Source organism: Malus domestica, chromosome 05, assembly GCF_042453785.1.
Source record: "Malus domestica chromosome 05, GDT2T_hap1".
In the NCBI taxonomy this organism is placed as follows: domain Eukaryota; kingdom Viridiplantae; phylum Streptophyta; class Magnoliopsida; order Rosales; family Rosaceae; genus Malus; species Malus domestica.
This window is the reverse complement of record NC_091665.1, coordinates 34,387,713-34,404,299: the sequence shown is the minus strand read 5'-3', so window position 1 is coordinate 34,404,299 and position 16,587 is coordinate 34,387,713. Positions and strand designations below refer to the sequence as shown.

The 16,587-nt window shown below is 43.2% G+C and overlaps 1 protein-coding gene across 1 annotated transcript; it reads left to right on the top strand.

The window, feature by feature from the left end:
- Nucleotides 1-12,796: 12,796 nt before the first annotated feature.
- Nucleotides 12,797-16,441, top strand: LOC103409093 (G-type lectin S-receptor-like serine/threonine-protein kinase At4g27290). The gene is made up of 7 exons (XM_008347912.4): nucleotides 12,797-14,337; nucleotides 14,601-14,756; nucleotides 14,852-14,982; nucleotides 15,122-15,332; nucleotides 15,436-15,673; nucleotides 15,795-15,945; nucleotides 16,035-16,441. Exons 1-7 carry the CDS (start codon nucleotides 13,047-13,049, stop codon nucleotides 16,335-16,337), a joined length of 2,481 nt encoding a protein of 826 aa, XP_008346134.2. The 5' UTR covers nucleotides 12,797-13,046; the 3' UTR covers nucleotides 16,338-16,441.
- Nucleotides 16,442-16,587: the final 146 nt, after the last annotated feature.

Sequence of the window (16,587 nt, the reverse complement as noted above, 5' to 3'; positions counted from 1 at the left end):
GCCACACCCTTCCCTTTTCTTAGTCAATTTGTGGTTTTTTATTAGCCCCTTTATTGGCTAATAAAATAGAAATGAATGGGGTCTTAAATGATTAGCTTTATTTGAGTAATAAAGTGGAGGAAAATAAAAAAAAAAGGTAGGGAAAAGATGGGAGGGAATGTGGCCGGTTACTATGGGATTTTTAGGTTTAATTTTAGGTTTAATTAGCCAATTAATTGGCTAATTAAATATGAAAGGAGATATTTTATTATTTATGGTATTGATTGGCTAATTTAAAAGGGAAGGAAAGGTGGAAAAGGTAGAAAAAAAGGTGATGGAATAGACTTTGAATGGGGTAGCCGGCCCTATCCCATTTTTTAGGTTTGAGTGGATGTTTCAAATTGGTAATTAAGGGATGATTTTAGGAGATATGGGAAGAATATATTATTTAGATAATTAATTAACTAAATAATATATTAGGGAAATTAAGTTTTGGAAATAATTACCTAAAATAAGATAATTTGGAATTAGTTACCTCTTCTGGAGCATTTTTGAATTGGTTGAGGATGATTACCCACTACTTGCGCGTAGGAATCCCGATATACCTCAAGGGTATTTTTGTCCTCTTTCGTTCACAAATCCACGTGTCGCCTAGTGAATATTTTTGGCTCCACAAATGCCCCCACACCTGTTGAGCTGTTTGCAGAAAAGGGCAATAGGTGTAGAGATTTTCTTGCTTTAGGAAATTCTGAACTGTTTCCTATTTTGTTGTTGATTCTTTCTTTCAATAGGAAATTAAATCCTTCTAGGAAAAGGAAATAAATTTCCCCAAAGCTTATTTAAGTCCACCTTAAGTGGATTGTTAAATCAACTTTTAGAGTGAAACTTATTCATCCTTACAAGAGAAAAAGAGAGCTTAGAGGATATTTGTTCCCCCTCCTCTAGCAATCTTCTACGTCTTGCCCGTGTAAAGGATCGCTCTTCGTTGCTTCCAAGTAAGAAAAAATTATTTTTCTTGTCTTCTTGATTTTCTGGAATCTTTGGATCTTGATTCTTGGCCTGATGGGAATCAGAGACTTGTTATAGGTTGATCTGGTGAACCATGGCATGGTAATGCCATGAAAATATATATATTTTTTTCTTGCTGGGCGTTGAAGCAAGCCAGGCCGTGGGGCCTGGCAGGTTTGCTGGTCCTGCGGCTTTAAGCCTAATTTTTTTTTTTTTTTTTTTTTGCTGCCGAGAGCTGTTTCTTTTCTTCTTTTTTTTTTTTTTTTTTTTTTTTTTTTTTTTTAACAACTCTCTAACAAATCTTCCTTGTACTTTTGTAGAATTTTCAAGCATGTCTTCCTCGAGCCGTAAGAATGATGATGGTGTGCCCCCGCTGTACCGTCAAGGCGGGTCTTTGAGCAAGATTGGCTACTTCAAAGCTGCTCACATCAAGATTAGCTCCGACAATTTGTTTAGAGATTTTCTTGAAACGTATTGGCATGCCATTCCGTCGGGAGTGCGTGTGAGACGAGTTAAAGATGGTAGCAGCCGAGAACCATGCAGTGGAACTCGGAGAACTATCAAGTTCCATCCTTACTATTTTGTGTTAGGGTTTACTTTCCCTATACCGCGTTTCTTCCAAGAAGTGCTTTGCTCTATGAAATGTGCGCCTGCCCAATGTTCCCCGAATGCGGTCCGAGTGATGGTGGGGTTCCACAATTTGAACCAATTCTTTGACTTGGGACTAACCACCAACGAATTTTGGTATTTCTTTGACATAGGTCGTATTGATGGAGTTGGACAACTGCGAATCCGTCATAAGCTTTTTGATAATTCGAGTAAAGGAGATCATGATTGGGCCAAAGAGACTTTGGAGATAAGTGGAGAATGGGAATCTGATTCTTCTCCCGAGCTGCGTGTATCAACGGTCTTCATATCTGGTAAGCAGACTGCTTAGTCTTTTCGGCTGCTTTGCTTTAGTGCCAAATCATTCTTCAATTTTCTGATTGTCTTCTTTTTTTTTTTTTTTTTTTTTTTGTAGATTCGGAATTTGGCTCAACTCCTAGGGTTTCTCCAGATATGAAAAAAGTGCATGTCGCTCTGGGTATTCCTTCCGAGTATCGTGAGTGGCGTTGGCTGCTTAGTCCTCTTCGTAGGGAAAAAGGTGGACTACCCCCAGAAGAAGAAATAAAACGGATCAAGGCAGACGCGATGGCTCGTCCTATCACTGTGGTGGAGCCTACTACCAATGAAGGTGGGAAAAAGAAACATTCCCCGCCTGCTCAAGAGATACCTGCTGAGAAGAAAATGAAGACTGCTCGTGGGGATTCTCCGGCTGTTCCCAAGATTGTGATTGACTTGACTTCCTCTAAGGGCGAGAAAGAACGAACTGCTACATTTGTGCCAGTAACGCCTATTGCTTCGAAGGCTGCTAGCTCGATTGCTGAAAAAATTGCTCAGCGTAAAAGTTCTTCCGTGCCTTTGGTACCGAAGTTTGTGCCAAAACGTCCGTCCGGGACTAAACCTGACTTACCCTTGAAGAGACTTGCTACTATGAAGAGTGATAAGGTGCCCCTGTCTGCTAAAGTGGCGCCGAATACTGCTTCTTCCGCTGCTGCAACCATCTCGTCTGCTGATAAGAATGAAGCTGCTCGCTCAGGCAGGCTTGAAGAATCCGCCAAGGCCGTTTCTGAGGAGGCTGCTAAGATTTGTGCTCTTTTGAAACCAGATCTTCTTGAAGACATGGATGTATGCGCCCAGTTTGTTGATGGCGTCAAAGAGATTGTTGGTCCGAGTCTTTTTGCAAAGCATACACCCGAGTATAGGAAGACTGCTCTGCTAGCCATGATGCAGAAAACAACAATTCTGGCAGCCGAGTCTATGTTCCTTGACCAAGAGGACACCAAGGCTGCTAAAGAGATGGCAAGAACTATGGCTGCCGAAGCTTATTCCTCGGTTGAAAAAATCAAAAAATTGGAATCTGAGCTTGCTGCTTTGAAGGAATCTCATACTTCTGACCCCACTTCTCAGCAGCTTGAGGCCGCTCACCAGGAGATCATGGATTTGAAGACTAGGTTTGATGCGGTCCAAACAAAGAATGAAAGTGCAGAGAAGGAAATCGAGCGTTACATACCTCAGATTCGAGATCTTGAACGCTCCATATCTGAACTTCGCTCCGCTGCTTATGCAAAGGATGAAGAATTGATTGCTACTTACAACCAAGCGATCCACTTCAAAGAGGTTGCTGACAGGCTTGAGCCTCAAGTGTCGGAACTTCAAGGTGTTTTGAAGACCAACGACAATCTTAAGAAAGAAATTGAGGAGTTGCAGCGAGTTCGTGCTTGCCTGTTTGAGGAGAATGAGCAGTTGAAGAGTGAGAAAAATGGTTTCGAGGCTTCGCTTATTCAGAACCAATCTGATTTCTACAAGCTGGGCTATGTAGATCATCTCTATGGGCGGCCGTCTGACTTTGAGTTTTCCGGTAAAGACTTCGAGACCTTCTCTATTTCCCCAGAAGACTTGCTCGATTTTACCTTTGAGTCTTCTATCGGTGAAATAGCTGGAGGAGTTGATACCCAGGCTGGAACAGTCGAGGGTAAAGGTCCGGAGGATGCCGCTGCTGAGAACACCAAGGCTGCTGAAGGTGTAACAACCGAGCAGTTGGGAGATGTCCAAACTACCGAAGAGTAGTCTTCTAGGTAGCTTTTAGGGTTTCCTTTTCTTTCCTTTGTTGCTTTTGCTTGAACTCTTTTGGTATTTGCTTGTTGTTTATCAATTTTGCTATAAAATTTAATAAACTCGCTTCTTTTGCTTTTCCCATTTTTTTTTTTTAACCTTTAGACCTTATAAGCCAGTGGCAGGCGTGCTACTTTTCTATAAGTAGACAGGCCCACATAGCCTATGCAACCGTAGGTGTTGATGTAGAAACTTCTGCAAAGTTATTAACCATAGGGTTGGCAGCCGGATGCCTTACTTACAGAAGCAGACGAATCCGCGTAACCACTTGGTTATTCAACCTTGGATTTTTCCAATTCCGTAGGCCGTGTAGTAAGTATCACAACACTTTAGGATTTGGTATAAGTTATTCTGCGTTTGACAGAGGTGAAGCTTATCAACTACGTAGCATGTCGGTAGTGGATAAAATCTTCGTGTGTGCACGCTAACTTGTTTAACCTTTCACAATAATGTGCGGTTGCATAAGTCTAGCGTGGTTCTACTGCTCGAAGGGCAAGTCGTAGGCAGTCTTCTGGAAATCCGTAGGCTACCTTAGTGCACTCGGTAGCAGCTTTAGGTTTCCAGGGCAGCCGCCCATTGGGTGTGCTGCATAATGTGCCCCCTCCGTATCTAGGGCCCGGTTCCCTGCGGATTAAGCCGATAGACCCATAATCCTTCAACTAGCTAAGCCTTGAAACAGACCATTGTGGCTACTTCTAGGAATCCCGGCGCAAGCCATCATGCACCTAGTCATTCTAGGGCAGCCAAGCTCATCCACGTCTGGATATTCGGAGTGTTGAGTTTATCCTCCCTCCTTGGAGAGCACAGTTGGTCCCTTGGGGGGTGTAATTTTCTTTTGAAATGCAGAAAGAAATAAGTTGTTGTAGACATATATTAAAGCCAAATTACAAATTACTTTTGAATTCTTTATTGAAAAATAAAATGAACGAATAACTTGGTTGCAAAAACTGCATGATGATTGGATAGTCCTCGGTTTACGAGGTGGTGACCGTTGAGATGCTCGAGTCTTCGGGTCTTGATATAGTGTGAAGTCACACATGGTATTTCCTCAAATTGTAGGCGTTCCATTGCTTCTCGATCTCTTTATCATTCATGGTAGCAAGAGTATAACTGCCTTTGCCGCCGACTCTGTTGATCTTGTAAGGACCTTCCCAGATGGGGTCCATTTTTTTCGAGCCTTCTCTGCGGGCAGTGATGAAAGCTTTTCTTAGGACTAGGTCTCCAGGTTGGAACTGCCGGATCTTGGCCCTTTTGTTGTAGCTGGAAATGAGCTGCTGCTGGTAGGCTGCGATGCGGGTGATGGTTTGTTCGCGCCTTTCTTCTGCCAGATCTAAATCTGTGGCCATTTCTTTACTGTTCCGCTCAACGTTTAGCAATAGAGTGTTGATGCTTGGCACGATGATGTTGGGAGGTATGATTGCCTCCGAACCAAACGCCAAAGAGAAAGGAGTTTCACCGGTTGCTCGTCTTTTGGTGGTGCGATATGCCCATAAACATCCTGGGAGCTCATCTGGCCATTTTCCCTTTTTGTCGGTGAGGGATTTCTTGAGGCAGTCGAGAATCGTCTTGTTGGATGCTTCAGCCTGCCCATTGCCTTGAGGATATCTTGGTGTGGACATGTGTTGTTTGATGCCGTATTTTTGGAAGAACTTTGCCAAATCTTTTCCCACAAATTGAGGACCGTTGTCAGTGACGATGGACTGAGGGATGCCAAATCGGCAAATGATGTTCCTCCATATAAAGCGCTCTATATCCGTCTGAGTCGTGGTTGTCATGGGTTCTGCTTCTACCCATTTGGTGAAATAGTCGGTTGCCACGATCATCATGCATCTGCCCCCCGTAGCAGGCGGCATAGGCCCTACCAGGTCGATTGCCCACTGCATGAATGGCCAAGGACTCGTTTGCGGGTGTAGCTCACTGGCGGGTAGTGCTGGTACTGGTTTGTAGCGTTGGCAACGGTCGCATTTTTGTACTAACTCCTTAGCATCTTGGTGCATGGTAGGCCAGTAATAGCCTGCGTTAAGAGCCTTTTGGGCTAAGGATCGACCTCCAGATTGATTCCCACAAACGCCTTCGTGGATTGAGCTTAGAACCTTCAAGTCATCGGGAGGTGCCAGGCAGCGGAGATGTGGTCCGGTGTAGGATCTTCGGACGAGAATGCCATTCCACATATAGTAGCGTGCCGACTTAATTTGAAGCTTCCTTGACTCCAATCTTTCTGTGGGTAATGTGCCGTTGACCAAGTAGTCTATAATTGAACTTTGCCAAGTGGGAGTTACACTAACCTGTGACACTTCGGCTATCGACTCCATCTCTATGCTTGGCTTGTCTAGATATTCCACCGGAATAGAGCGTTTGAATTGGTGGTCAAGGGCGGAGCCTAAACCAGCTAGTGCATCTGCATGTGCATTGTCTGCCCGCGGAACTTGAGTGAGAGTGTAAGTCTGAAATGCTTCAAGCTGCTGGCGTACTTTCTCTAGGTATTGTGCCATCCTTGGGTGTTTTGCATTGTATTCCCCAGTAGCCTGGCTGGTGATTAGTTGGGAATCAGAATGAATTGCGAGTTTCTTCACCGCCAAGTCTTTTGCCATTCGGAGGCCCGCTAGTAGAGCCTCGTACTCTGCTTCGTTATTGGATGCTTTGAAACCTAGAGTGATCGCCTGCTCGAGCATTGAGCCATCTGGAGTAACAAGAACTACACCTGCTCCCGAGCCTTTATAGTTGGATGCACCGTCGACATGCAAGTTCCAGAAATCTTTATTGGATGGAGTAAGTGTGGCTAAGGTACTCTCTGCTGCTTCTGGGGCGTCGTTGGGCCGCACTGTTGCGTTGCCTAGGCTAGGTGTGAATTCTGCCACGAAATCCGCCAAGGCTTGGGCCTTTATCGCTGTGCGAGGTTGGAAAACTAAACCATATTGGCCAAGTTCCAATGCCCATTTCATCACTCGTTGAGAAGCGTCCGGACCATGTAATATTGATCGTAAGGGATATTGAGTCATAACAATGACTGTATGAGTTTGAAAGTAGGGTCTGAGCTTCCGAGCCGCAACAACTAACGCCAAAATTAATTTTTCGATCTTCGGATATCTTGTTTCTGCATCGAGAAGAGCTTTAGAAGTGTAGAATACCGGCAGTTGGGCCCCCAGCTCTTCTCGTATGAGAGCAGAGCTCACTGCTACCTCGGAAACTGCCAAATAAATATATAAATCCTCCGCTGCTTCCGGCTTGGATAGTAAGGGAGGTGATGTGAGATAACTCTTCAAGTCTTGGAAAGCTTTTTCGCATTCTTCATCCCATTTGTTTCTTTGTGCCCTCTTGATAGCTTTGAAAAAGGGTTTGCATCGATCGGTGGATCGTGAGAGGAAGCGATTGAGGGCGGCTGCTCGTCCGGTCAAGCTTTGGATCTCCTTCAAGGTAGTTGGAGATTTCATCTCTATGATTGCTTGGATTTGCTTGGGATGTGCCTCAATTCCTCGTTGGGTTACTAAGTACCCTAGGAATCGACCTGAAGATACTCCAAACGTGCACTTGGTGGGGTTGAGCTTCATCTTGTACCTTCTAAGGATATTGAAAGCTTCTGCTAAATTGCGAATGTGATCTGATCGCTGCTTGCCCTTTACCATGATATCGTCGACATAGACCTCCATGGTTACCCCAATTTGCTTTTTGAACATCATATTTACTAACCTTTGGTAAGTGGCTCCCGCGTTCTTGAGGCCAAAAGGCATGACCTTGTAGCAGTAAGTGCCTCGCTCTATCACGAACGCAGTTTTCTCCTTGTCGGGCTCATGCATGGCTATTTGGTTGTAGCCGGAGTATGCGTCTAAGAAACTAAGTAACTGGTTTCCAGAAGTTGAATCTACTAATAGATCAATCCGGGGGACAGGATAATGGTCTTTTGGGCATGCTTTGTTGAGGTCAGTGTAGTCTACGCAAACCCTCCATTTGCCCTTCTCTTTCTTCATGACTAGTACGACATTAGCAAGCCATGCCGAGTGTGCTACCTCTTCTATGAAACCGGCCTCCAATAGTTTGTCGATTTCTGCCTCGATGATCGCTACTCGTTCGGGAGCGAAATGTCTTCTTTTTTGAATTACCGGTTTGGCAGTTGGATCGACGTGCAGCTTGTGGCAGGCCACTTTGGGATCAATACCGGGCATGTCGGATGGTGACCATGCGAAGATATCTCGGTTTTTCCTAAGGAAAATTGTGAGTTCTTCCTTCTCGTCTGGGCTTAGTCGTGAGCCAATTTTAGCCGTCTTTTCCGGCTGTTGGGGATCAAGAATGATGTCTTCGGCGTCCTCTTCGGGTTTCCATCCTATCCTGTCTGCTTGGGTGCCATCTTCTCGATCCACCTGCTGTAATTGCTATTTGGCAATTTCTTTGCCCTTTTGGACTTCGGTAACCTCTACGGGGGTAAAGGTCTTTTTCTTTGTTTCTTTTAACATTTGCACAGTGCATCGTCGGGATGAAGCCTGGTCAGACTTGATCTCTCCGACTCCTCCTTCCGGGATGCGGAATCGGATTTTTTGATACTTGACGGAAGTGACAGCATCCAGCTTGATCAACCAAGGTCTCCCAAGAATCCCATTGTAGGGAGATGGGTCGCTTACAATCGTGAATGTTTGCTTTGAGACGACTGGCGGTGTTTTTACGTCAAGTATGATATGACCGATGGCAGTTGAGGTGTGTCCGTTGAATCCAGTAAGTACCTCTGCCCGGCGTATGATTGTACTTTCCAGGCCCATCTTCTGAATGACTGAAAGTTGAAGTAGGTTGACCGCACTTCCATTGTCAACCATCATCCTGTCGACTATAGCATGGGCTAGTTGGACAGATACTACTAATGCATCGTCGTGTGGGAAGTCGACTCCTTCTGCATCCTGCTCCGTGAAGCCAATGATAGGTCCAGGTTGGGTATCGACTGCATGAACTTGTGAGATTAGTAAGGCCTGCTGGATCTTCCTCTTTTTGGAGTTATTAGTAGCCCCTAAGTGCTCGGACTCAGCGAAAATGCCGTTGATTCGAATCGTCTTAGTTGGTGGCTCCTCATCTCCGTCTGCATTCCTTTTTTGCTGCTCAGCTGGCTTGTCCAAATATCTATCGACTTTGCCTTCTTTCACGAGTTTCTCTAGGTAGTTCTTCCAAGTGTAGCAATCGTTGGTTGTGTGACCGGGACCTCGGTGGAATGCACAATACTTAGTGTGGTCCAACTTGGAAGTATCTCCTTTTGACTGCTTCGGCAACTTGAACCATGGTTCATTCTTGACGTCACGAAGGATTTGATGAATCGGAATTGAGAACTTAGAATAGTTGTTGGTCATCGGGCCTTCTTTGGTCGTGGGTCGGTCCCTGCGCTTGAACTCCTGCCTGCCCTTGTTGGGTTGTTTTTCATCCTTCTTTTGAGTAGCTGCCAACTCTTTTCGAGGTTGTTCGGGAGCCTTTTCTGCTTGTCGAGCCTCGTCCCAAAGCGCATGCTTTTCTGCCAGAGCAAAGGAATCTGCTAGAGTTAGGTCTTCTTTCATGATCATTTCTCCAAACAGTGGGTGGTCTGCTGGTAGTCCTTTTTGGAAGGCTGCACTTGCTATCGAGTTGTCGCATCCGACGATCTTCGCCTTCTCTGCTTTGAATCTCTTCACGTAATCGCGAAGCGACTCTTTTGGGTTTTTCTTTACGTTGAACAGGTGATCGGACTTCTTCTTGATCGATCGATAAGATGAGTATTCTTTGGTGAAGACCAAGGAAAGATCATCAAAATTCAGGATGGATCGTGCCGGCAAGGTATGAAACCAATCTTGTGCCTCGCCTTGTAAAGTAGTGGCGAATATTTTGCACATAAGGGCGTCATTATTCCGATAAAGGACCATCGCATTTCGGTAATGCTTCAAGTGTCTTTCGGGATCCCCATCTCCTTTGAAAGATGTGAAGTGTGGCATGCTAAACTTGCGCGGAGGCTCTGCCTGCTCGATCTCATCCGCGAAAGGTGACCTGCTCATGTTGGTCATATCTCGCCTTAGTGCCTCATCAACCATTTCGTTGCGCCGAAAATCACGCATCCGCTCATTGAAAAGCCTTTCTACCTCTTCTTGGATTTGCTTTTGTTGGGGTAGCGGAGCTTTTTGCTGCCCTTGGTCTTTTTCTACCGGTCTAGGCTGCTCTTCTTCTCGCTCGGCTCGTCTACGCTGTGGCTGCAATGGATGAGATAGATTCCTAGCAGGCGAGGGATTTCTTTGCAGGCTACCGGTTGAACTAGAGCCAGATTGAACGATCGTTTCCTTCCGTTTGTCAGGCTGCCTGCTCCGATGTGATGTGGAGGATACTCCTTGTGAGCCTAATCGCGAATGAATGCTTTGCCTGGAAGGTTGCCCATGTTGATTATCAAAGCGTGGCCCCAACCGTGAATGTATACTTGCTCGTGGGCCTAACCGAGAGTGCACGCTCATCCGCGCGCTAAGACGGGAGTATACGCTATTTCGGGGGCCCAATCGAGAGTGTGCACTGTCTGAATGCTCCACTTGTGATGGGTTGAATGGCTGCTTTCCAGGACGCTGTTTAAAAGGCTCCTTGTCTACCCTTGTTCTACTCCGGGAAACTTCATCGTGAGCGCGATGCATCTCAGTACGTTGTAAAAGTTGATTCACCAAGGTGGTTTGTTGTGCAAGGGCGCTCGTCAATTCTATGACTTGTCGGGACAAGTTTTGTTCGCCATTCGGATTGGAAGAACTTGGATGGAATGCACCTCCTTGAACAATGAAAGGGTGGTTGACTCCAGGTGCGAGATTTGAGTTGGGGAATGTCAAATCTGCAGAGAAATGCGGTGAAAACGCCTCAGCCTCGATGATTGGTCCGGATGGTTGAGATTGTCTCGGGCGGACTTGGGCAGCTTGGGAAACCATGAAAACAGGCTGGGCTGCGGGGGCAGGCTGGATCACTGGGGCAGGCTGGATCGTTGGAGCAGGCTGGGCTACAAGAGCAGGCTGGATCACGGGAGCAGGCTGCTCAATGCGCGGTGCATGTGAATGCGAGGCTTGGGCTTTGGTCCACGTAAACTTGGATGGCACGACTCGGGCCGTGGTGAAGGCTCCATGGACCTCGCCACGAGTGGCTACCGAAGTAGCCACCGTGGTGGTTCCCATGGCGGCTGTGGTGAAGGCTCCATGGACCTCGCCACGAGCGGCTACCGAAGTAGCCACCGTGGTGGTTCCCATGGCGGCCGTGGTGAAGGCACCATGGACCTCGCCGCGGGTGGCTACCGAGGTAGCCATCACGGTGGTTCCCATGGTGGAAGCTCGTGGTGATGATGTCGCTCCCCTTCTTGTCGCATTTTGCCTCATGGATCTCCGTAGTCCCATTTCTTGAATACTAGAATTTTTACTTGCGGAATTTTCTAAATTTCTAGTCATTATATTTTTCTTATACGTTTTATCAAAGAACCTTTGCAAGTAGAAAATTCTAATAATAAGAACGTATGAAAAATATCCAAATAGACTAGAAAATAAAGAAAAAACCTTTTTGTACGAGAGTCTTCTACGAGTATGGATTACAACTCTCAATGAAAGCACCAATTTGTGGATGCAAATTTTCTCCTCTTCGATCTTGGACGATTTTGCACCTACAAAACAACTAGCACCTTAGGTTAAGGCCAAAAGCCTCACGCGCCCACGATGAATGGGGGGGGGCTTTGGCCGAAGAACCTCCGATGCCAAAGTTAGAAATTTAGAGAGAAATAGTGTTTAGAGTGTTTTGGAATTTTTGCAAGAGGTTTGGAATGAATTTTTGGTGAGAATAGGAGCCTATTTATAGGATTAGGCTTCCCCATTTTTCACCAAGGAAGGGCCGGCCACACCCTTCCCTTTTCTTAGTCAATTTGTGGTTTTTTATTAGCCCCTTTATTGGCTAATAAAATAGAAATGAATGGGGTCTTAAATGATTAGCTTTATTTGAGTAATAAAGTGGAGGAAAATAAAAAAAAAGGTAGGGAAAAGATGGGAGGGAATGTGGCCGGTTACTATGGGATTTTTAGGTTTAATTTTAGGTTTAATTAGCCAATTAATTGGCTAATTAAATATGAAATGAGATATTTTATTATTTATGGTATTGATTGGCTAATTTAAAAGGGAAGGAAAGGTGGAAAAGGTAGAAAAAAAGGTGATGGAATAGACTTTGAATGGGGTAGCCGGCCCTATCCCATTTTTTAGGTTTGAGTGGATGTTTCAAATTGGTAATTAAGGGATGATTTTAGGAGATATGGGAAGAATATATTATTTAGATAATTAATTAACTAAATAATATATTAGGGAAATTAAGTTTTGGAAATAATTACCTAAAATAAGATAATTTGGAATTAGTTACCTCTTCTGGAGCATTTTTGAATTGGTTGAGGATGATTACCCACTACTTGCGCGTAGGAATCCCGATATACCTCAAGGGTATTTTTGTCCTCTTTCGTTCACAAATCCACGTGTCGCCTAGTGAATATTTTTGGCTCCACAACAAGCACAAAAGTATGGGTGAAATTTTATCTTTAGGATATTGCATTTATGCAAGCCTCAATCTCCAAGTTTGCTAGTTTTTCTAACTTTCTCTCTAGTTGTTTATATAATCTCGTATATTATAGATGTTGTGATTTTCTTTATAATTATAAGAGTATAATCATTAGAGTTGTTGTGTTATTTTCATATTTTCTAATATTGCTTTAACAGTGTATTCAAGTCAAACGTCAAACGGCAAACGTCAAACGGCAAACGTCAAACGTGGGGTTCCTCTCTCCGCCTAATTTTTCCACCAATAAAGGCAAAGAGTAATACCAATCAAAGCACGTAAGCTTCCTTTGAGCTGAGGGAATTGGATGACCACAAATTAATTTAGATATTTTACTACTGTATGAAAAAACTTAATTGTCATAGGAAATTGTGAGGCTAAGACAATATAATTGACCCGACTTCTTTGCACTTCCAGTTCTCATGCACTTCCATCTTTTTTTATTTTGTGTGGTCACGGTTAAATCATGTCAACATTTTATATTGAATTTTTTATAAAGATAATAAGACAAAAAAAAATAATAATATAAAATGTTGACATTAATAAAAAAAGCAGAGGGGATGTGAGTGAATGGGAACGGAGAGAGCAGAGAAGCCAGGCCCCAATATCATTCTTGGACCGAGTCCGATGTCTACTTCCGATTGAAAACCATTTCCTCAGTTTCACACTGGAAAACAATTTGTCTTCCCTTGAATTTAATGAAAAATGCGAAATCACAATATTGCAGTCGAAAATGACAGAAAAATTCGAAATCATACATGTAAGAAGGGTGTAGAGGGACAATTTGTCTTCCCATGAATTAAATGAAAAAACCATTGAAGGCTTCAACTAAGATGTGCTTGCTTCTCTTCTACTCTTCTTTGCTGCTCATCTTCGCAGCAGTATTCTCCATAGCTGATGACGCCACAAGTACATTTCAGTCCATTAGAGACGGTGAGACTGTAGTTTCAACTGGTGGAACGTTTGAGCTAGGATTTTACAGTCCCGATGCTTCTAATAGACGGTACGTGGGGATATGGTACAAGAAGATATCTGTTACAACCATTGTATGGGTTGCCAACAGAGACACGCCCCTCACTGATTTGTCCGGCGTTTTGAAGGTCACCAACCCCGGAATTCTTGTCCTCAACCACAACATGAGCACAGTTTGGTCCTCGAACACATCGAAAACTGCACAGAATCCAGTGGCACGTCTTTTGGATTCGGGTAATCTTGTCGTGATAGATAGGAGTGATGATGACTCTGAGAACTTTCTGTGGCAAAGTTTTGATTACCCTGGCGATACATTCTTACCAGGTATGAAGCTTGGTAGGAACACAGTAACAGGCTTCAATTGGCATCTTAGATCGTGGAAAAGTCCTCAGGATCCTTCTCAAGGCAATTGTACAAATCAACTTGGTCCCAAAGGATATGCAGAATTATTTCTGAGGGAAGGTTCGGTCATTAAATTTCGGTCTGGACCATGGAATGGAGTCTGGTTCTGTGGAAACCCTCAGTTAAATCCAAACCCTATATACACGTACAGTTTTGTTTCTGAGCCTGATGAAATGTACTACAGTTACAAGCTTCACAACAGCTCAATCTTTTCGAGGTTGATGTTAACTTCACATGGACTTTTGCAGCGCTACACATGGATTGATAGAACCAAAGGTTGGGTTCTTTACCAAACAGTCCAAATTGATAACTGTGATAACTATGCATTATGTGGTGTACATGGTGCATGTAACATCGAAAAGTCCCCGGTTTGTAGCTGTTTGAAAGGATTTACACCGAAGTTTCCGAAAGAATGGGATTTGGTAGATTGGTCTAATGGTTGTGTGAGAAAGACTTCTCTAAATTGCACCGGAGACGTGTTCCAAAAGTACTCGGGGTTGAAATTGCCTAGCACAGAACAATCCTGGTTTAACAGAAGTACGAACCTCAAGGAATGTGAGATGGTGTGCATGAAGAACTGCTCCTGCACGGCTTATACAAATTTGGATATCCGGGATGGAGGAACTGGGTGCTTGCTTTGGTACGGTGATCTAATTGATATAAGATACATTGCTGAAAACGGGCAAGATATTTATATAAGAATGGCCGCAGCAGAACAAGGTATGTAAAAAGCACTTGTTGGTGACTATGCATTTAGTCATAATCATATGCTCGAAACAAAGTCAAGACATAACGAAGTGAAACATTGTACTAATTCGGACAGTTTTAACTGTGAATTTTGACACAATTAGCAATATCTTCTTTTACAATTGTCTCACAAACTAGAAACTATTAGTCGGATGATAGACATTATACATTATTTATTTATTTATTTATTACTCTCCACCTCATAGATTTTTTGTCTTCAAAAATATCATTTGTAGATTATGAAGACGATACAAAGATCAACGCTAAATACTCTGAATCCAATGCAAAGAAAATGAGGATCATAATAAGCACTACTGTGTTGTCTATCGGACTGCTGATCCTGGGCCTTGCCTTGCTGTTTTATGTTTGGAAGAAGCAGCACCAAAAAGGTGGTAAGTTGGTAGCACTATTCTGCCTCTCTACTTTCCAAACTACATAGTTCGGTTGTATAGGGAATTTTTTTTCACCTGTCACTGCGTCTTTGCAGGAAAACTAGGTCGCAACCAAAAGGAGGATCTGGAATTACCGTTATTTGACTTGATGACTATAGTTTCTGCAACCAGTAACTTTTCAATTGAAAACAAACTTGGTGAAGGCGGTTTCGGATCTGTCTTTAAGGTCAAACCAGATAGTCCTTCATAGTTTCGAAGTTGTATAGATACATGTACTTCTGGTCATAATATGGAATGATGGATACAAGTAGTGTGCAAACTACAAAGTATGAATTTTGGTCATAACATACGTTGATGGATTTTAGGGTACGATGGAAGATGGACAAGAAATCGCAGTGAAAAGGCTTTCAAAAAGTTCTAGACAAGGACTCGACGAGTTCAAGAATGAAGTTACACATATTGCCAAACTTCAGCACAGGAATCTAGTGAAGCTTCTTGGATGCTGCATTCAAGAAGACGAGATGATATTGATCTACGAGTTCATGCCTAACAAGAGCTTAGACTTCTTTATTTTTGGTTTGACCACTCAAAAACCTTGCATTTAGTTCGATTAGTCCGCTTATGCAAGCAGCCTAGCACGATGTATTTTTTGACAATTGTGAATTATGATATTTTGCAGATCAAAGAAGAAGGATGTTATTAGACTGGTCGAAGCGCTTTGAAATTATTAATGGGATAGCTCGAGGGCTCCTCTATCTTCATCAAGATTCTACATTGAGAGTTATTCATAGAGATCTCAAAGCAAGTAACATTTTATTAGGCAGTGAATTTAACCCGAAAATCTCAGACTTTGGCCTAGCTAGAAGCTTTGGAGGAAATGAAACGAAAGCAAAAACGAAGAAAGTGGTCGGAACATAGTAAGTATCCTAAAACACAATTGTACGAGTCCTTTTTTACGAATTTTCAAAAACACTAATAGAAACTAGAAAGTCTAGATTCTTTGCGTATAAAAACGTTTTTTGACACATTGGTCTACAGCGGTTACATGTCTCCAGAATATGCAATTGATGGTTTCTACTCTATAAAATCCGACGTCTATAGCTTTGGTGTTCTGGTGCTAGAGATAGTGAGTGGGAGCAGAAATAGAGGATTCTCTCATCCAGACCACAAACTCAACCTTCTTGGACATGTGAGTGTGACAGCATCAAATGTCAAGTTAAAAATTCTTATTGCTCTACTTTGTTACTTTTGTTAAGTAGCCTAGTTTGCGTGTTTTAGGCTTGGATGTTATACACAGAAGGCATGCCTCTCAAATTGCTTGATGCATCGGTAGAGGACTCCGTCACTCTGCATGAAGTTGTAAGAACGATTCATGTGGGCCTTTTGTGCGTACAACGGAATCCAGAAGACAGGCCTAGCATGTCAGCTGTAGTTCTAATGTTGGGTGGTGGAGGTGTGTTGCCCCCACCTCTAAAACCTGGTTTTTACAGTGAAAGGGATCTGACTGAACTCGAAGTTGGTCATTCTTCTAAAGCATGCTCAGTTAATGAAGTCACTATTTCACTAGTCGAGGCTCGATAAAATATTGGAAATGATTTTTGTACGCACTTCTATCTTTATTTTGTCTCTTGATTTTCCTATAACTTCTTCAATTGGAAGACAATGTTATATAAGTCATTGTCACATAGATGCACTCTTCAGGCCGATTCATAAAAGTTTGTGAATGTGATCGGAACTGTCATATTATAAATCGATTCGTAAAGATTTTCAACAAAAAAATAAAAATAAAATATGATGTTGTTTAGTCATTGAGCTATATAAAAACATATGA